Genomic DNA, 21,005 nt, shown 5'->3' with positions numbered 1-21,005 from the left:
GAGTCCAGGAGCCGCCCACGCCGCGCTCCGCGCTCGGCTTCGGCGTCTTCTTGGGACGCGCGCGGGCTGAGGGACGCGCGGGAGCCGGGCGGGCAGCGATGGCGCGGCGCGCGGGGAGGTAGCCCGGCGGGACGCCGGGAGCGCGGGGGCCGCCATGGCCCGGCGGCGGCGCCGCGCTTTTATCGGGCTGTTCCTGGTACTGCTTTTCGCCTTCGGCACCCTCATGGGCCTACGCACGCTCAAGGCTCCGGACGGACTCCCGGCGCTGGGCCCGGGCCTGGAGCTGGCGCCCTTTGAGAGACGTCCAGAGGGGGGCCCCGCGCCCGCTGCCCGGGCCCCGGCCGCCCCCGCCGCCCCGCCGCCGCCGCCGCCGCCGCCCCGCACCGCGGGCCCGGGCAGCTCCCCGGGGCCGGCCCCCGCGGAGGCCGAGCCCGCTCCCGGGCAGAGTCTGCGCGTCTACTCGGACCTGCACGCCTTCTACTACTCGTGGTACGGGAGCCCGAGGCGCGAGGGCCACTACATTCACTGGGACCACGTCATGGTGCCGCACTGGGACCCCAAGATCTCGGCCAGCTATCCCCGCGGACGACACAGCCCCCCCGATGACTTGGGCTCCAGCTTCTACCCAGAACTGGGGCCTTACAGCTCCCGGGACCCCGACGTCCTGCGGGAGCACATGACCCAGCTAAAGGAAGCCGCCATCGGTGAGTTCCAGTCCCCCGCAATCCTGGGTCCCCAGCCTCGCCCTTATTCGTTCCCACACTCCAACTTCCACTGCTCCTATCACCCAGCCTTTGGTCCCATTTACTGATCAGCCTGGCTTCTTACCCCTTCTCTTCTAGAATTCTTATTCAATGCTCACCAAGAGGCACTCCCCATCTTCTAGTATTGAATCCTCCACCTCTGCCCTCTGCCCCAACACAATCCAGGGCCTTTTGCTAGAGCGGAATTGCTGGGAGGGCCAGTGGAAGGCGTTTGCACCAGGGCTGTCCCAGGTAGGGACAGTGAGGAGAGAAGGGCAGTCTTCATGTCTGTTGGGTTTCTAGGTTTGGGTAAGTGAAGTCTGGGGTTCAGAGCAGTAGAACCTGGGATACCCTCTGCTTTCACACCAGGCACAGAGTAGAGCAGCACTCCTTTCTACTTTTGTTGGCTACAGAAAGGAAAGTTTGCTCACGTTACATGATGGACTGTGCTCTATTTGCAGTAAGGGGCCCGGGAGCTTTTCATCAAGAACTCTGCTTGGAAAGAAGTCCCTCTGTAGGCAGGCTGGGGTGGGGAGGCTCACTTATTTTAGATTTTGTCACTGAATTCTGCTGGATTTTACGGTACATTTCTGTTTCTCTGGAAATGTATAGTGAATAGGGGAAAAATTGAATGCCAGATACAATGGTGGGAGGTATTCACAGATAAATAGCACAGAGGCCATCCCTCAGGATTCTACAGTCTCGAGGAGCAGGCAGTTGAGACAAATGTTATTTCCCACGGGAAGCATAAAATGACCTCTGCTCAGGGCTCCTCTCCCTGTGGGACCTCAGAGGTGCGCCTCTCTTCCAGAGATAGGACTGTCACTTCCAGGTGGGTGTGGCATTGTCCACCCATTTCTCTTTGCTTAACTGCTTGCTAATGCAGGCCACAGGCCGGCTGGGGCCTTCAGGCCCCTTCCTGGCCGGAAATACTAGGTTTCCCGCAGCTGCTGCGCTTCAGCACCGCGGGCGTGGACAGCTCCAGGATGCGAGGCTCTGGGATCTGATTTGCAGGAAGAGAACCTGGCAGGAGCCTCGCTCAAGGTTTCATTAAGAAACCATTTGGCAGTTGAAATGGTTTGTGAGGAAACAAATCTGTTGTGAGGGTACTGTGTGTCTCCCAAGTAACCTCTGTGTTGTGTCTCAGGCGTTCTGGTCCTGTCCTGGTATCCACCTGGCATGGCTGATGATAACGGGGAACCCTCAGATGACCTGGTGCCCGCCATTCTGGACACCGCCCATCAGTATAACATCCAGGTGAGTCTCCAAGAAGAGGTTAAATGCTCTCTGGCTCATTCTCGAGAGTTCCCCTCTTTTGCCCACAGGGATAGTGCCTACTAGAGATCTTGGCGTTAGCGTAGGTATGCAAATACACAGCAAGTGCGGGGTTGGGGTTGAGAGTCTAATGAATAGTGCCTATGTCACTCTTATTTTTTGAGTTCTGAAAAAAAATTTGGGAAAACCAAATATATAAGAATTGGGAGACTAAATAAAAATCATAGTTACAGAGGTAAGGTTGGAGACCCTGACCCTGGAAAGAGGGCAGACAAGGCCTCAACTCCCTAGTGGGAGGCAGTGCTGGGCTTCAGGGAGTAAAGCACAACATGTACTCTTAGCAGGCAGGCTCACTTTCAAGAGGAGGGCTGAAGCTGTCCAGTTGTTTCCCCCTCAAATAAGTCATTCCCCTCACCCATGGCAAAGAAGAAAAAGGATGAAGAGGAGCCCCACTCCTGTTCCCAAGCCCATCACTGACACGTTAAACGAATCTGGCGCATTTTTGCATTGACACAGCTTCAGTATGCTTCTTCCCACAGTTTCAGGCAGCTAGTGCCAACCACTGGAAGCTGGCACATCACTTGAAACCTGTTAGCCACCCTGCAACAGCCCATCAGAATGATTCCCAGAGGACCTGCTGTAAGAGGTGGAAAAACTTCTCAGTCCTCCTTTTTTTGGCCCTGAGGGCAGTGATTGCTTTCATTTATATTGTGCCCACCACTGCCAGGTCTCTCCTGAACTCAACCTCTTCTTCAGGCCATATTTGGAGCACGAGCCTTATAGGTTGTGGCCCCTGGACAGATCCTCACCTGACCAGTATCTCCTCTGTTTGTGGCAGGTGGCCTTCCACATCCAACCCTACAAGGGCCGGGATGACATCACTCTGCATGACAACATCAAGTACATCATTGACACGTAAGGCTGCTCTGGGGCCTGGACTTTGGTGGGGGTCAAAATGGAGGCAGGGAAAGAAGATTTGGAGGTGCAGGTTAAGAGAAAAAAGGGCAGAATGCCTGTGTCCCCAGCAACTATTTTATAGTAAAAGAGTACTGGGCTTGGAGATGGCACCCTGGGTTTGAATTCTAGTTCTGTGGCCTCCAATTTGTGATTGGAGGTCAGCCTCTTAACCTGAGTCTCATGAGAGTTACATGAGCTGATATAGGTGAAAGCGGCTTGTACGGTGCTTGCACATTTCATTCATTCATTTATTCAAAAAATATTTATTGAGTGCCTTCAGGTGTCCAGGCACTGTCCTAAGTCCCAGTTGTACAGTAATAGGTAGGACTAGCAAAATTTACCTTCTAGTGTGTGTTGGGGATACAGCAGAGCAGACAGTAGTTACAGATGACAAATCATATAGTGATCCATGCGATGAAAAACTAGTATCAGAATAAAGTAGGGTGTTGTGTTAGCATGTGCCCAAGGAACTACTTTAGAATGGGTGGTGAAGTGAAGCTCTCTGAGACGGCATGTGAGCCAGCACCTGAATGGAGAGTCGGCTCTGCAAAGATCTGGGGCAGGCAGAAAACTCCAGGCAGAGAGCTATCAGCTCCAAAGGCCATACTGTGGGTGAAGCTTGACAGCACCCAGTGTAGCCACAGTGTAAAGATAGCTGGCGTAATAGCAGGAATGGAGGTGGACAGGGCCACATGGAGTAAATGGGGCCCTTGCAGGTCTTGGTAAGGAGCAGTCGGATCTGATTTACTGGATTACAGGGAGGTGGAAGTGGGGGCTGGGAGACCAGTTAGGGGGCTGTTGATGGGTGCAGTTCAGATGGAAGACGGAAGATGGTGGTAGCTTGGCCTAAGGCAGGGAAGTGAGGCTTGAACAGAGGAATGACAAGGCTGGGGAGAGGGAAGGAGGGAGGGAACTCAGTTGTTGCTTAGAGGCATGAGTCCAACTGTGGAGACTGGCTGGATGCAAAATTGTACTTGGGCATCAAGAAAGATCTCCTCCAAGGCTGGCGCTCCAGCTGTGCTGGCTTCTTTCATCCCAGGCTGCCAGCTCAGGCTCTTCTTTCTCCTGCTCCTCAGGTACGGCTCCCATGGTGCATTTTACCGCTATAAGAACAGCATGGGTAAGAGCCTCCCACTCTTTTACATCTACGACTCCTACCTGACATCCCCCGAAGCCTGGGCCCACCTCCTGACACCAAACGGGCCCCACTCAATCCGCAACACCCCCTATGATGGGGTCTTCATAGCACTGCTGGTGGAGGAGGGCCACACCCACGACATCCTGGCCGCTGGATTTGATGGCATGTACACCTACTTTGCCTCCAACGGTTTTTCCTTCGGCTCCTCCCATCAGAACTGGAAAGCTGTGAAGAACTTTTGTGATGCCAACAACCTCATGTTCATTCCCAGCGTAGGGCCTGGCTACATCGACACCAGCATCCGGCCCTGGAACAACCACAATACGCGGAACAGGGTCAATGGCAAGTACTATGAGACAGCCCTGCAGGCGGCCCTGACAGTGAGGCCCGAGATTGTCTCGATCACCTCTTTCAATGAGTGGCACGAGGGCACCCAGATTGAGAAGGCCATTCCCAAGAAGACGCCGACTCGGCTGTATCTGGATTACCTGCCCCATCAGCCCAGCCTGTACCTGGAGCTGACGCGCCGCTGGGCAGAGCACTTCATCAAGGAGAAGGAGCAGTGGCTGATGTGAGGGGCCTGCAAGCATGGGCATGAGGTGCTGATGTCCCAGCCTCACCGGAAGATTATCACCCCTTGGGTGTGGTTGGGTGCTTCTGGGCCCATCAAGCCAGGGCCCATGGAGAACAGAGCTAGTTCCTTAGGCAAGTGGTGCCGGGGTGCCCTGCAGGGACAGATTAGGTGGTATTCAGAAAGGGAACCCCAGGAGCTGGCAGGTGCCTGAATTTAGCCCAAGGCAGCTCCACATCCTCAGTCAGAACACTTTAAAAATAATCCCTTCTAGCTTGGAACTCAGCTGGTGTCATTGAGTCACCAAGTCACTGCTCTTAGAAGGGTGTCAGGGCTCTGGGCTAGCATGCACCCCGCTCCCATCTGCCAGCCTGCATCCTCGCCAGGCCTTCTTCCCACATCCTCTGTCTTCCCCAAGCTAGGGAACCATATTTGAGACTTTCTAAAAGGGAAGTTCTTGGTTTAAGCTCTTCCCAGTAGATTTCTGAACCCAATTATCAGGAAATAATCCTGAGCATTCACACATTCACACAACACATACCAGTCGAGCACCTTACGATGTGCCAGGTGCTGGGGGAAACCTTGACCAGGAATGGTTCCTGTCTTCCTAAGCTTACAGGATCCCACCTCCCTTGTTCGGTGTGGCCTTGTAGCTAGTGCCTAAGCACGGCTATAGGCATTTCCTTTTTGCAGTTTTGCCCAGTGCTGGGAGTTCAGTTCTTTCTCCTCTAAGAAAATACCTCTGTGCTCCAGAGCCTCCGTTTTCCCGAATGGATATTTAGCTCCAGGGAGAGGACTAGGACGCCCCTCTCCCTTTAGCTGTCTGAACTGAACGAGGCCCTCTCACTAGAGCCGTTTTCAGTGCTGCTGTGATTTGTATTGAATATGATGTGGTGTTCTGATTCTTAAGTCAGCTTTCCTCTTGCTCCCTTCAAGACCTCACAAACTCTGACCCCCTCAGTCAGATTCTGTGACAAACTGACATGTGGGATGGGCTGGCCATAGTGCAAGACTGCTTAAGGAATTAGTAGTTTAAAATAAGATTTCTAGAAGGAATAATCTAACAAACCAATGTTGTTTTTTTTTTTTTTTAAATAAACTAATATGCTAATTGCAGGGACCCTCAAAGCAGGCCCTTGGACGCTCTGTTGGCAAGATTCTTAGGATCTACTTGAAAATCTGTACATTGGAAATCACTGTATTGAGAAGTTTATGGGCTCAAGACTGAATCCCAGCTCTGGAACCTGGGGTGCAAGGTGGGAGGTGAGGACGTGGGCCCTCCTGGTCTCAAAGACTCCCAGCTCATTAGACAACAGATACTAAAACCCCACCAACAGATGGGGCAGACCTGGACCCCTCACTGTGACTTAGTTGGGGAAATCAAGGCAGGTGGGGATAGGTGAAAAGTGCTGGATGGTGACCTGGAGTAATTTATAGAAGGGAGTAACACTGAGGCTTCGTTTGACATATATACACAAAACACAAGAAATGTGCTAAGACCAGGGGGCAGGGGCAGTCATTCTCACGCACTGCTGATGGCAATGCAACTTAATTCAGTTCTTCTAAGGCCAATCTGTATCAAGAGCCATAAAAATGTCCATACACTTTGACCCAGTAACCTTACCCCAAGGAAATAATTCAGAAGAAAATAAAGCATTTACAAAGTTGTTTAAAAGCAGTATTATTTCCTATTAAAGAAAAAAGCAAAGTTGAAACACCCAACAGTAATTATGTTTAACACTTGGTATACATCCGAATAAAGATAAAGGCTGCTGAGTAGACACTGGATTTAAATAAAGATTTTACAGGTATAATTTATTATAATTCATATTATGAATAAATAAGAAAAAAGTGGCTGAAAAAGATAGTAGAGCTTTGTTTCCCAATATTCTTTAATTTGGAACCCCCGCAATCCCCACCTCCCCCCAGTTGAGCTTACTTCCCACCATTAAAACAAAATGACGCCTCTGCCAGGCAGTTACAGCACAGCACCGGGCCCCTGGTTCACAGGAAGCTCTGCAATCTTTATCTTGACCTGATTCCCGCTTTAGGAGTAGAGACTCATGCCTTTGGTCACCTGAGACTTTTAAAAACACCAGCTGGTGCTTTAACTGGCTTGGGCCTTAAATGCCACCACCCACCAGAGAAGAGGCTCTCACTTGATTCCAAATTTGTTATTTATTTTTCAAAAATCTGAAGAAGAAACTTATCAAAACAAGGCCCTCCTGGGAATGTTCTTCAAGTCTATTCAGCTTTTGGCTGATACATGAAATTACAGATAATACATCAAACTTCTCCAACCAAGGCGTGAGCTTAACCAGCAGCTTCAGAGGCCGGGTCTGCAGTGTTGGGAAAGAAACTTTGCCTTGAAAAGGCAGACTAGTAACACTGTAGCCCCAGCGGCCTCTGCAAATGAGGCCTTGCCAGCCACCAGAAGACAGACACATAGTGTCCAGCACCAGTCCTTGGGCCCTCCCTCCTCAGGAGCTTCAGGAGCAGGATCAGGGTGAGGGTGAGGGGAACAGCCCATACTTCTGCAGGATGGCTGTAGTGCTCTCCAGGGCACTGAGGATGAAATGGAGGACAGTTAGGGTTTGACTTCTCAAAGCCCGGGGCCCGCCGGAGTCTGACGATCAGGGACCTCTAAACTGTTCCATCTTCCTATGCTCTGTTCATCAAACCCTTGATGAATCCTGAAAAATCCAGCAAAGGCTAGCAAACTTAGTTCCATTCCACCCACCACTTCTCTAAACCTGCCTACCCTCACCTCAGGGCAAGATAGGAGTGACAACTTGTTATCAAAGCTTTTTTTTTTGCTTTTGTTTTCCTTTTTTTCCCCCCATCTGCCAGCCTCCCTCAAATCCTATCCTAGTGCCACAGAAAGGAGACTCACCAACCAGGACGAATGATGCCAAACTTTCCAGGTACAGACAAGTCAACCACAGTTGAGCCTAGTCGGCATTTAGGGCTCTGGCCATCCCCAATTGGTCCCCCATCAATGACCAAAGACAAGTGAGGCCAGAGGTCTTGGAATTCCTGAGAAGAGGGAGAGAAAGAGCATGGATACTACCCCTGGCATCTGCAACACTGTCATACTGCCCAGGGCTCATTAGTAAGACAAAGGCCACATAGCTCTAAAAAGGAGGCATCTTTCTCCATGCAGGGGAAGGAACCTCATTAAGTTAAGGTCACCTGTGGCAAGGACACTGCATTTGCACCTAGGACACTGCATCCTATTAGGTTTGGAGCCCCCACCCCCAGGTTAGCACCCCAAGTAACATGTATTTAGAGCATAAAGAAAACCTTGCTATGCCAAGAGGAAATGTCCCATGTTGCTACACTTCAGGAATTATAAACGCGATGATCAGAGTCCTAGGGGGGAGTCCAGAGCTGTGGGCTCCCCCCTCAACTTTCCATCAAAACTGTGTGTGACTGTATGCAAGTTACTTTACCTGGGGCTGTAAAAGAAGGAGGCTGGACTAGATGCATTAATGGTCCTTCCAGATCTACCACTCTGATCCTAGATCTCAGTGTAACTCTGGATCAGGGTAGGAGAGAAAGACTGGGTGGACTCTGTAAGTGCATGTCATCCGTGCTCAAGCCTGGGGCTAGGGCAAGATTTTCCCTTCAGAACTGTGGACTGAATTGTTAACTGAGCCAGAGCACCACTCCCCACCCCAACCCGTCATGAAGACACTGCAGTGGCAGTTGCACCTGGGAATTTGGGATGGGGGATCATAAATACCAGTTACTGTCTTGGATGGGTCAACTACTTGCCGAAAAGGCAAGACTCACCACCCCCACTGCCTAGGGTATAGCCACCAGGACCAAGTAAAGCTTGCAGTCTGAAAATAAGAAGGGATGCTGGGCTCTCACTTACCAAAGCCCCTCTACCCACTCTCAATAGGTATGGGCATGGAAACCCCATCACTTTACTATGTTCCACATCTAAGTTCAGTAAGAAGAAGGAAGTGTGCTAAGTCAAACTGCTTTGTGTCCTCATTCATTCTAAGCTATTCAGCCAAGACAGGATTAGGATGATCCTTTCTTTGACGTGGCTTGTGGCAGAGGTAAGAGAACAGGACCAGGAGTCCCTGGGATAAGTGATTTAACTTTTCAGAGTCTTAAGTTTCTTTACAACGACTTGTAAAGACTTACTGCCTAACTGTGTTCTCCAACAGCTGCTACCCTCACAAAAATGGAAAAAAAATGGACTATACTTACGTCTCTTAACCTTAAAAAGACTGAAAAAACATCATCTCCCCTTGCCTCTCAAAATTTATAAAACTTTTCTGAGATTCTTTACTTTGGATTCCCCCACCCTAAGTGGGCAGACTTCCCACCATTAGACCAAAAGAGTGACTCTCCTGCCAGGCAATTCTAGTGAACCATCCACCCCTCTGGTTCAGAGGAACTGTGACCTAGTGATGTTTCCACGTGGAGAACTGGTTAACTCTCACCTCGACCGTCAGAGAGCTGGCCTGGGAGCTGAGGTTGGCGCTGGTGAGAGCAAGTGGTCCCCCAAATACCTGGGCCAAGTCCTGCATGAAGGCATGATCAGGGATCCGGATGCCTACAAGCTGTGAGGTAAGGAGAAAGGGGATCATGAGAAAGGTTGGAAGGGGTGGGGGAGGGGTCTGGCCTGGATCCTAGTGAAAGCCAAACGGAAGGAGTCTGGGGACACAGGAGGAAGTCTGACTCACAGGAGTGAAGGGGTTCAGGTCCTTGTTGAGCTCCTCTGAGCGCTCCATCACCAGCGTCACTGGTCCTGGCAACAGGTCGTTCAGGAGCCCCTCAGGTACTCTCACATGGCAGTACCTAGAAAACAAAAGGGGCACAAATCCAACCAAATGAAAAGTACTGCTGGTCCAATTCCAGACTCCAGGCAGATCTAGGAAAGGTTACCCCAGGGACTACAATGAGACCGCCTGTCTTCCCTCTTCACCTCCCAAGAGCTTGAGCAGAAGGTGGGGCTTCAGAGGAGCACCCCAGGCTTGGAGTCCACCTGCCTCTGGTCTCCGAGGCCAGCTGCATCACTAGCACACTCTGTGTTGTATTTTCTTCACGGCACTCCCTACTAAATTAAGCTACCGTGTCCCCCACCTTTCCCTTAAACCGTGGGAGTCCCCCTTTTACCACAAAAGCGCCAGAATAGGGACCCCGCCTGCCTCGTTCATCGCTGCGCCCCTGATCTCGTTCGAGGACTGGCAGACGCTAAGTACTCCATACACAGTTCCAGTTCCGGATTCCTGGGTGAGCCTGGACAAGCCCCTCCCGCTCTCTGCGCCTCAGTCTCCCAAGCCTGTCACCGGAAACCCCTCCCGCGGTGCCGCCCCCAGCGGGGCCGGGTCGGGGCGGCCTCACCTGTAGACGTCGGCCACGCGGCCCAGGCATACGGCCAGCGGCTTGATCTCGTTGCGGCCCTTGATGCGGTACACGGCGCTTAGTGCCTCCGAGCAGCTCGCCGAGCAGGCTAGGCCGTACAGCGTGTCAGTGGGGACGGCCACCACGGCGCCGGCGCGCATCTCGGCCACGGCGGCCCGCAGCGCCTCGGTCCAGCCGGCGCGCTCCAGGTTTGCGGCCCGCACGGCCCCGCTCCCCGGGAGCCGCAGCAGCCGAGCCCCCGGCGCCGCCGGAGCGGGGCTCGGCGGGCGAAGGAGACGCTCTCTCCGGGCGGAGCCCGCCGGCCCCTCGCTCAGCCCCATGCTGGCAGCCACCGCGGCCCTCAGCCCCTTGCACGGACGCACCGAAGACATCCGCCCAGGCCCGCTTCCGGGAGGAAGTGACGAGCCCAGTCAGCTTCCGGTCCGGGAGGCTCTGCCCCACCTCCGCGCCGGGCAACTTAAAGGGACCGCGACCCCCAGGAGGATTGAAGGAGACCGGTGGGGACGGGGCGGGGCGCAGCTTTGCGGAGCCTTAGCGCAGCGCTGGGAAGGGGGGCGGCTGAAAGGGGGGCGGTGGTCGGGCCGCGCAGGCGGAGATGGAATGGGGCCCGGGCTCAGACTGGTCACGGGGGTGAGAGGGGGCCCGTCGGGGCGGGGGGGGGGGGGGAAGGGGCTCCGACCCCGCGCAAGCGCCGACCCTGACCGTCTGTCTCGCTCTCTCCCGGGCAGGGAGGCTGCCGGCGTGGACCGTGGGAAGGCGGGGCTGGGGCTCGGCGGGAGGCCACCCCCGCAGCCGCCCCGGGATGAGCGCGCCCAGCAGCTGCTGGACGCGGTGGAGCAGCGGCAGCGGCAGCTCCTGGACACCATCGCCGCCTGCGAGGAGATGCTGCGGCAGCTGGGCCGCCGGCGCCCGGAGCCGGCTGGTGGCGGGGTCAGTGGCCACCCCGAGCTGGGCCTGGGAGGTGGGGACTGCCCACTGGCCGCACTTGCTAAGCCCTAGCTTCCCCTGGAGGGTGGAAGTGCCTCCACAGCTTTATCCCCTACGCCTTTCAAATGGGCGAGAGGCTTTGAAAAAGTTAAGTGCTAGCCAGATGCCAAGTGGCCATCTCTTGTGGGGCCTAGTCCAAGGCCTTTCCTCCTAGCCTCACTTTTTCCCCCCTGCTCCAACCAGAACGTCTCAGCCAAACCTGGAGTACCCTCCCAGCCAGCTGTCTCCGCCAGAGGTGGCTTTCCAAAGGATACTGGCGATGGAGCTGCGGAGCCCTGACCATCCCCGAGGCGGGCGCCCTGACTTCTCTCCCTCCCCGGGGCTGGTGGCTGGACTCTAAACAATTCCCTTTACAATAAAGGGGCCAGTCCTCACAGGCAGTGGCTGGTACTTGGCTCTCAGCCTGGGGTGGCAGCTCTGCTAGCAGCTGGGTTCACTCCCACTTCATCCTGGCTGAAGGCAGTGCTGAGCTTTGAAATGTAGCCAGCGAATACCCAGTTTGATTACCCGGATTTGGGCGGACCAACAGTGCTCGCCAGCGTGGTCTGGCCTGCTTTGGGGGATCCGGTGGTGTTACATGTCCATTTCATGCTTTGGGGGCTCCTAGCCCCACAGAACACTTTTAGCAGAGCCTTGATTAAAAGGAAACCTGCAGACTCTCCTGGTGACCGACCTTTCCTTTCTGTCCCCTCTCTAAGACTTTGATGGCTGGGGAGGAGGGGGAAGTGGTTGAAAATTGTCAACCATGGGTAGGGTTGGGAAGAAATGCCACAGATACTACCAGATTTAAATAAGCATTTAATTAGGATTTCATTAGTATTTAATATTGCTTTTTCAATTCCAAAAAGTTAAATTTTCACTTCTTAGCAGATATTTTAAAGTACAATATTAAGTTTATACAAAATGAGCAATTAAGAAAACACTATTATTTCACATTCTTCAAAAATACAAATTCATATTTATTCTTTTTTGGGTTTGGAGGTTTCTTCCTTTGGAAGTACTGAACCTGTAACGTTTTCATATCGCTCAGTGGAAGTCCGTTGTTCCCATGTTTCACACTTAAATAAATTTGATAGGCTTTTACATAATTCAAATAAAACTATTTGGGATTTTAAAAACTGTCACCAAGACCTCTGGCCAATGACTAGTGTGTGTCAAAAAAACAAAGCTCTCGTGGGTCTTGCCTCTCCTGGCCAGAAGGTCTGAGCCAGAGATTTAGCAAAAACCTATTTCCAGCCACCTTCCCCAAACAGGGACTAGGAGTTCACAGGGAAAGGGAACTCTAACCCTTGAACTCTAACCCCCACCCCTACATTCTCCAAAACACAACAAAGGATGTAGACTGTTGAGTCAAACAGTGCCCTTGGGAGGCCTGAGGACACAGGGGAAAAGGGCAAGAGAGGCCTCTTGGCACCACTAGGAGGATAACAAGGATATTGCAGAAAACACCCCTGGCTTTTGGTGAAAAAAGATTTTATGAAAAATTTCCCCATAAGAAAACGAGTAGAAACTGCGTTGAGCTGAGAAAGTGACATGCCATTTTCACCCAATTTGAGGCCCAGAAGGCACACCACCAAAAGGGCAGTGTGTGGTTTTAAACTTTGCTTCCAGTAAAAAAGCTTGTACTATGTACATATTGACATAAAGATCCAGTTTAATTTGCATTTTTCAGTGCAGACTGAGAAGCCCTCTCTTGAATAGGAGTAACAGTGAGAAATGCCCAAACTGATCATCAGCTTCCCCAAAGGCATGAGAAGAAGCACGGGACCCTTTCCCTCACCCCTCAAAATACGCAAGAGGAAACAGGCTGAACTGACTACCAATCAGAAATATGCATAATTCTGTTTTGTTGCCTCTCCCCTCCCCAGCATTTAGGAATAGACAATTTCCCATCTATGTCACAGCAGAACCATTTGCATATTGGATCTATGGAGCTCTGTCTGCTTTGGCTTAAGGATATTTTAAAACTTCTCTATTCTTTAGCAGCCTGAGAATTGAAGATAAAATGGAGTGGGGAGAGGGGAAAGAGGGGGAGTGGGGGGAAGGAAGAAAGTTGTTAAAGCAGATTATTAACAGCTTTCTTTACTGGATTTAATGAGGCTGGAGGCCTTTTTGCTTGAAGAGCCAACAGGGCTGGGATGGGGAGCAGTATGGAAACGGCTCATGTTGCCCCCCCCCACTACCACCGTCACCTCCCCAAACATATTTCTGATTGGTGGTGTAGGAAAACTGTAAATTCATTAGCAATAATGTTGCAGTTCCACAAATCAATGGTTTCAGTGACTCTGGAGAAGTCTTTAAGATTAAAGACGATAGACGTGATTACAAATATAGAAGTCTAAAAGGTGCCAGGTGTCTACCTAGGAACAACCTATTTCTTCCTTTCAGGCATCACTGTGTAATGGTTTAGGATCTGGGGAATGGCAAGGGACCAAGAAATGATGAAAAAGGGCCTCAGCAGAAGGAAACAGGACCTGCAGCAGTTCTTCAGAGAGCCTGAGGGGGCGCCCTTGGGCACACAGGGAAGGCTTGCATAGATTGAGCAGTTGATGAGAATGCATAATAGTGTTTCCCTATGGACAGCCTCATAGCACGGGGCTGATCGAGTGGAAAAATGCGGCCAGGCCAGGGCCACATGGGACAACAACCATCAAGCTACACATATTGCACCAAGGTAAGTGCTCTTCTTTTCACACCTCAATTTAACTTTTTTTTTCTGAACAAAAAATAAAAACTTTGTGAAAGTATATATATGTATGTATATATATACACACACACACATACACACACACACACACACACACACACACACAAAGAAATTGCAGCAACTGGGTTAAAGATAAAATAACCTAAAGTGCTTTTTTACTTTATTATTTCTGTAATATACCAATATGAGGTTCTGCAAACTTGTCCCTTTGGACACATTCAGCATTATACAAAGTCTCTCAGGAAAACCCACCCACCCTCCATTATCCCCATCAGTCCACTGCCTTGACCCTGAAGGTAAAACTCTCCAATCTACTGACTCTCCTGGAGGTGGTGAAGTCCCTTGCTTCCACCCAGAGAGGTCTTCACACCTTAGAGCCCCTCCTGGGCTTTGTACGGTCATCTCCTTATTAAGGTGGGGTGGTGGTGGTTTGCTGAATGAGACCAACTCCTGTTGTCAAACTAGTGATGCCCCCACAAAGCTGGCCGGACTGCCAGGAAAGGCAGGGCCAAATTCACTAAGGCAGTTTGGCGGTGCCAGCCAAAGCTTCCTACCACCTTCTAAGCCCATGAACTCCAATTCCTGGTGCTGACTAGCACCCTGTAAAGGGGCAGTAGAGCTGGAGATGCCAGTGGGAGCTTGAAGTCTCAATCTACAGGGTGAAAATGATTAAGGTTATCATGGGAAGAAAAAAGGCTTCATTTCACCTGCCAGAAGTCGGCAAACCTTCTCTAATCTCAACCTCCATCCATTCCTAGGTTTGGAAACCACTCTCCACAAAGGCCCTCTGTGGCTCCACTTTAGCCAGCAGCCCTTTCTTGTCCAAGGTTCTTGGCACTAAAAGCCAGGCTGAAAGAAGGGGGTGGGCGGAGGGGGAGGGTACTAGAAGACAAAGAAGGAAAGGAGAGACTGCCTACCCTGTGGAGTAAACCTGCCCTTTACAACTACTCGCTGGCATTTTAAGCACACTCCTGATTTTTCAAAAGCCGACTGGATCTGATAACCCCCCTTGTAAACTCAAGTCACCCTCAAAAGGCAGATACTTCAACTAGAAAAATCTGTCAACCTAAACACTGTTTCTTCATCACCCCCAAACTTTGGACAGTGGAAAAGCCACTGACCTGGGCAGGCCCAGCACAAGCACAGCCTAGATGAACCAGAAAGAAGCAATATTTAAACTATGGGTGATTCCAATGGCCTTTCCTGGGCTTCTGTTTCCCAACTCAGCAACCAGGGAACCGAATCTCAGGTGAGCCTAGGGATGGGCACATGAAGAGGGAATTTGAGACCCCACCATGCTACTCTCTCTCAGAAGGTGTAGAGAAAATAGCCAGGATCCTACCTCAAAGCTTCTTATGGGTGCGAGGCCCAAAGAGAGCCAAGGACAACCCACATTCAGCAGTTGCTTTTCTGGGAAGACGAACCCACTGTAGTAACAGAAGTTTCCTCTTGCCTTATCTACTTCTGCTGAGGTCAGTGGTTGCCAGAACCCACCAGCCTTTTGGACAGGCGAGTGCAGAGGGTCAAAAAGAAACTGATTCTCCCAACTAGACTCTTAGAATGAGAAACCACCAGCTGCTTGTAAGTTACGCTCATTTCCTCTCATGGCAGTAACATTTACCACCACTGCCCTCTTGTCCGAATCTGTCCTTGAACATCCTGTTAAAGGCAGGGTGTCTGGCTCCCAGGTAAATGATCTACTCTAGACACTGTCTTGGCTGGCCTTGAGTAATGGCTCAGAGAAAAGGAGAGAGACAAATGCAGATCTCGTTACCTCAGGGGCTGGGAAAGGAAGGCAAAATACAGCTGCTTTCTGCCCGACATTGTTGACTGAGAGGGGCAGCCCGGTTTGTGGAATCCTGCTCCTGGCTCAAGGCAGGGAAGGGGCCTTGGGAGGCAGAGCCCTAGTCTAGACCTTGGGCCATGCCTAGTTTCTGGGCTTGGAGAGCACGCATGACTAAATGAATATAGCCACTTGAGAGAAACTTTCAATTTTAGCGTGGATTGTATTTTATGTTTTATTTTAAGAGGCAATGACTCAGAGCCAAAGGCAGACAGATGGATATAATTCTACACACAAATCAAAAAAAATTTTTTTTTCCTGTAACACAACTTAATGCAACATTGCAAATGAGATAACTTATTGCAACATTTCAGGCTTTTTGGTGGGAGGGGAAGTTTTTGTTTTACCCTGAGTAGAAGATCATCGCTTTGTGTTTTTTTTTTTCTTTTTTGTTTGTTTAGAAATCATATGACTAAGCTGAGCAAGTCACATCCTTCTTTGCACTGTACTAGGCTGTATACAAAATCCCGCGGGGTGAGAGGTGGAGCCGGGAGGGGGCAACCAAAAGCCTGGCTGGAACCTGGAACCAGGAGACCTGGCCCGCTGATGACATGCTGCCCGAACAAAACTCCGGTAAAGCCACACCTTCTGATCAGCAAAATGCAGCTCTTCTGCTCTGAGAAAGAAGATACCATTCAAGGAAAGCAGACCACTGACCAGCAACTGGCCATAAGCCGTGTGTCCACGCTAGGACAGAGCAGGGATGTTCCCTAAGAAAAAAATCACTGTGATCTGCAAGCCCTGGCAACCAACCAATGGAGAGAGCCAGCGAACCAGGAAGGCAAAGACTGTGATCGTGTTGCTGGAGCCTGCTCTGCACATGTATCATTGACAGAGAGCAGTCAACAACTTGCCTAGGGCCCCTGCGAAGAAGCAGACCATCCCCACTGTCTCGGGCCAGGCTTTCAGCTGCCCGTTTGTGCTGCAGCTGGCTGCAGGAGGGCACCTGCCACCATCACCCTGAGCTCCACCGACACCAAGCGCAGACAACAAAACCATCTCACCATCTCACCGTCTGACCTGCCTTTGCCACCTCCCTCTCTGATGGAGTGAGGATCTGGCCTTCCAAGCAAGCTTCAGCGTTGGTCTCAAAAGACACACCAGGAGGAGCAACATCCGACACACTGAACTCTACTGCCCAGACCACAAAGACCGCAGTGCACGTGATGGGCAGCATCAGATTGATGGAAACCACAACCCTTTCATTTAGAATTTTTATGCGTACGAGTAACCTTAACTTCCAAGTTCACATGACAATAAGCAAAAGTGACATACAGTGCAGCCAAACAGTTCATTTATAACTTAGCTTTTTTTCGTTTTGTTTTTTTTTGTTTTTTTCCAAAGATCAGTTCCTTAAAAATGGATGCTCCTGGGATATGAATAGAGAAAATACATCTGAAAGGTGAGGATTTCAAACAGTAGATTTCTTCATCCTTCATCCTTCAAACTGCTGACCCCATGATGGTAGGCATCGCACTTTCTGCTCCCTGCTCATCCTCTTGCCCAGAGGCGAGCACTTCTGGGCCTTTCACTTGGAGAAGCTGCTGGTCAGGCCCATCTCCTCCTCTTCCTGCAGTAGTGCTTCAATGGGGATCAGATTGGACGAGGCGTCCAGGCTCTGGAGAGACAGAAACTCTGACATATCCATGGCACGTAGTGTTTCTGTCTGAGGGTCTGAAGGAGTCACTGCTTGACTGCTTGGCTCACAGGAAGAGGATGCAGCAGAGGACGAAAGGGGGATGGGGGGCGGGGAAAAGGTCTGTGGTGGGAGCTTCAGGCTGGGCCCGTCGGGACGCTGGGGGCTTAGCTCTGGAGGGGGCGGGGAGGAACAGCCCTTCCTCCTGCTGGCTGCCCGCTCCTTGGCAGAGTCCCGGCACGCACACTGACACTGACAGGCCTCCTCTTGTTTGATGATGATCACAGGAACACTGAGGCCAATCTGCTGGACAGCGCTCCCTGCGAGAGAGGCGAGAGAGACTGCTCTTCAAGTAGCCGCAGGGCGAGGGCAAGAGGGACAGGAGGGTAAAAGGCTAGCTGAGAGCTGAGCACCATGGAGGCAGGAAGGACGGGAAGGCTGGAAGCCACGCTCCAGGATCTGTGCTGCTTTCAACTGGACCATGTTCCTCCTCAGGTAAAAAGCCTCTGACATGCCCCAACCCCTCCACGACAGAGTCCCTCTTCCTTGGAAGGCCACACACCACCTTAGATGCACCCTGTATTTCCAGCTTCATTTCCGGCCATTCTCCCATGCCAGCCACGGCGGACACCTCCCTTTTCCTGACAGATTCTTCACAGCTCTCGGCTTAGGGGCTCTTCCCTTGGCCTAAATGCTTACTCTTACCTCTGAACACCCAGCATCCTCTCCCGATGCCTCCAGGCAGTGTCTGCAGCGGGCTTATACTTAAGGACCAGCATGAGGGCCACTGGCACAGAGCTACCTACTCCACATTGTATGGACCCTTTAGTCCAGCCTGCCCCGGAGCTCTGAGCTTAGCTTTGCTCTGAGCTTAGGATCTCTTGCTTAGCTTTGCAGGCCTCTGATACACAGTCAGTAACTCTCTGCACCCCGCCAGCCTTGCGTGCATGCACACTCCTGTGTTTTGCGTACCTGCGTTGTACACACACACACTCTGAATTCAGACAGACTTTGTGTGTCTCAAAAGAGCTAGAGACCAAGGGGCAGGAGAAAAGACTGGGAGTCAGGAGGCCTCAGAACTGGCTTTGGCTCTTTCACAAACTCACTTATGACTCTGCAGGAGTCAAGTAATCTTGCAGGGTCCGAGTTTCTTAATCTATAAAGTAAAGAGTTTGAGAAAAGGACGAGGATCTACCGTATAGCACAGGCAACTATACTCAATTTCTTGTAATAACATATAATGGAAAATAATCTGAAAAGGAAAAATATATATGTATGTATATGTATAACTGAACCACTTTGCTGTACACCTGAAACTAACATTGTAAGTCAACTACACTGCAATTAAAAAAAAAAAAAGTTTGAGATCTTTCAGCACTATAGGAGTCTCTGACCCAGATGCTGGTTCATTACTGTAATTAGACAAGAGTCCAGTGAATTAACAGCTGCTCTCTTTAGCATTAACTGTGATTCAAACCTTTTTTTTTTGGCTACATTAAAGGCTATATCTGAAAGGGAAAGAGCCATTACCAGTTACAGAATGTTAAATGTGGTATTAAAGTCGTAAGTGCAGTAACTTTCAAGAGTTGTGAGAGTATGAAATACTCTGATAAAAAATTGATAAATTTAATTTTAAATTTAAAAAACTGGGGGCAAAGAAACAATCAACTAACTGCCCACAAGGAGCCCAAAGAGTTGACTTTCTTTTAAAACTAACACAGAATTACATACCTGTGCTACTGGCTACTGGTACTGCAGTGGTAAAAAACACCTTCTCAACTTTAGATGCTTGCTGCTGGAAAAAAAAAAAAAATCACATTATGGCCACTCAAATAAGGCAGATCTCCAAGGACCTGAAGCCTCCCAATTGTAATGGTCATCCAAGGGGACAGAAAACCCTCAGTGTTCAGGGATTTTTGCACTAAGCGATGTTTTGTTTGCACTCTGACATGAGGTCACCACACTGGTTGACATTCAGTGCTGACAATGTAGCTGGCTTTGTCCTCTATTCCTTGGCTGTCTCCCAGCTGCCTATTCCAGTTGGTTCTATGTGCTCAAAGTCTCCTCTAAGGCTGCTTTTTTCAAGTGGATGGTCTCCTCAGAGGGAGCCCCAGGGCAAGCTTCCCCCCTAAGCTCTCCACTCCCCGCTGCCTTGCAACATGTCTATGAGACTGGAAAGTTCTTTTTCCCCCTCAAGGACTAAGCTGCATGTTCAGGATGGGCTAGGACTTCCTCTCACAGGCAGAAGACCTCCCACAAAGGTCCTGGGCAGGGTGCTGTAAGCTGCATGGGGCAGCTGCTCCAGGGTGGGCCCTGGACTCAGCCACACCTGGATTCAAGTCCAAGCTTGGCCACTTATTAGTTGATGAGGTCAGGCAGGTAATTCAACCTCTTAAGAGTCTCGGTTTTCTCACTTGTCAAAATTGGGATGACAACCAAAGAATCTCCCCCAGGACTCCCAGAGGATGAAATGAGGTGATGCATGTGGAGCCCTTGGCAAATCATGGCTATTCAGCAAACACTAGCTATTTATAGGATTTCTAAGTTAGACTATAAGAAGTTGTGCCCAGAAATCACCCCCTCACTTTAGTACACTTCCTAATCAATTGGCTATAGGGGTTCTGCTTTCATCGTCTTTTTATTTTTTTTATTTTTAATTTTTTAAATTAGATTTTTATTTATTCATCTTTAATGGAGGTACTGGGGACTAAACGCAGGACCTTATGCATACTAGGCATGCATTCTGCCACTAAGCTATACCCTCCCCTCCTTGCTTTCTTCAAGTCTTATCTTTTTAGGGCTTCATCTTTCATCCCTTTAAGGAAAAAAAAGCGCTTCTAAAATTCATCTAGAAGGAATATGAAAGCTTCTGGCTAAGTCACAGGCAATGACACTATAAAATAATGATGGAGAAATGAGACCCATATTTAAATACATGAAAATGAATTGAGTGGAAAAGGAAAGAGCTGATCCATGCAGTTCCCCAGGGCAGATCTAGGAAAAGAAGATTAAAAAGTGCACAGAGGCATGTGGTTGCCAGAGGGGAGTAGAGAAATAGGTGAGCGAGATTAAGAAGTATAAACATCTAGTTGCAAAATAAATGAGTCATGAGTATGAAATGTACAGTGTGGGGAATATAGTTAATAACTATGTAAATCTCTGGATGGTGACATATCATAACTAGACTTATTACGGTGATTATTTTGAAATGTATGAAACTACTGAATCCCTATGTTGTGCAACTAACATAGGTAGGTCAATCACACTTCAAAAACAAACAAACAAACTCATGAGAAAAGAGATCAGATTCATGGTTACCAGAGGAGGGGCGGCGGGGATGGTGGTAGGGGTAACTGGATGAAGGCAGTCAAAAGGTCCAAACTTCAGTTGTAAGATAAGTAAATACTAGGATGTAACGTACAATGTGATACACAAGATTGACCCTGCTGTATGTTCTATCTGAAAGTTTTTAAAGCCTAAATCCTAAGTGCTCTCATCACACACAATATCTTTTTCTATTTTTTAAATTTTGTATCTATCTGAAACATCCACTAAACTTACTGTGATGATCATTTCATGACATCTGTAAATCAAATTATTATGCTGTACACCTTAAACTTATACAGTGCTGTAGTCAATTATATCTCAACAAAACTGAAAGAAAAAAAAAAAGAAAAAATGCCACTATCATAAATGAGAAAGTAGGATCATTTTCCGTACATAGCCACCAGCAAATCTAAGTAAATAAAAATGAGAGTAGTGA

General features: G+C 50.0%; 4 protein-coding genes across 7 annotated transcripts in view; 2 read left to right on the top strand and 2 right to left on the bottom strand.

Annotated features, from left to right (window-relative positions):
• The first annotated feature begins 36 nt into the window (after positions 1-36).
• On the top strand, positions 37-4,688 carry MANEAL (mannosidase endo-alpha like). Its single transcript, XM_010977500.3, has 4 exons — positions 37-704; positions 1,891-2,000; positions 2,857-2,933; positions 4,052-4,688. Exons 1-4 carry the CDS (start codon positions 155-157, stop codon positions 4,686-4,688), a joined length of 1,374 nt encoding a protein of 457 aa, XP_010975802.3. The 5' UTR covers positions 37-154.
• A 2,155-nt stretch (positions 4,689-6,843) lies between these two features.
• Positions 6,844-10,573, bottom strand: YRDC (yrdC N6-threonylcarbamoyltransferase domain containing). The gene is made up of 5 exons (XM_010977499.3): positions 10,049-10,573; positions 9,388-9,502; positions 9,145-9,264; positions 7,578-7,720; positions 6,844-7,249 (listed from the first exon to the last, which is right to left on the bottom strand). Exons 1-5 carry the CDS (start codon positions 10,438-10,440, stop codon positions 7,186-7,188), a joined length of 834 nt encoding a protein of 277 aa, XP_010975801.3. The 5' UTR covers positions 10,441-10,573; the 3' UTR covers positions 6,844-7,185.
• A 10-nt stretch (positions 10,574-10,583) lies between these two features.
• C14H1orf122 (chromosome 14 C1orf122 homolog) lies at positions 10,584-11,717 on the top strand. The gene is made up of 3 exons (XM_031464812.2): positions 10,584-10,699; positions 10,798-10,999; positions 11,240-11,717. The coding sequence occupies exons 1-3, from the start codon at positions 10,665-10,667 to the stop codon at positions 11,333-11,335; spliced, it is 333 nt and encodes a 110-aa protein (XP_031320672.1). The 5' UTR covers positions 10,584-10,664; the 3' UTR covers positions 11,336-11,717.
• Positions 11,718-16,000: 4,283 nt separating this feature from the next.
• MTF1 (metal regulatory transcription factor 1) overlaps positions 16,001-21,005 on the bottom strand; it is a 35,960-nt gene continuing 30,955 nt past the window's right edge. For 3 of the 4 annotated variants that reach the window (XM_064493742.1, XM_010977496.3, XM_064493744.1), the window contains 2 exons: positions 18,974-19,037; positions 16,001-17,562 (listed from right to left, as the gene is read on the bottom strand). In XM_064493742.1, the coding sequence (XP_064349812.1) occupies positions 17,135-17,562; positions 18,974-19,037 (492 nt within the window). In that variant the 3' untranslated portion in view covers positions 16,001-17,134. The remainder of the gene's footprint in view (positions 17,563-18,973; positions 19,038-21,005) is intronic. The other variant, XM_064493743.1, reaches the window with a different exon arrangement.

The sequence above is a fragment of the Camelus dromedarius genome, chromosome 14 (assembly GCF_036321535.1).
Source record: "Camelus dromedarius isolate mCamDro1 chromosome 14, mCamDro1.pat, whole genome shotgun sequence".
NCBI classification, from domain to species: domain Eukaryota; kingdom Metazoa; phylum Chordata; class Mammalia; order Artiodactyla; family Camelidae; genus Camelus; species Camelus dromedarius.
The sequence above is the reverse complement of the archived record's forward strand: the minus strand, read 5'-3'. Positions and strand labels throughout refer to the sequence as shown.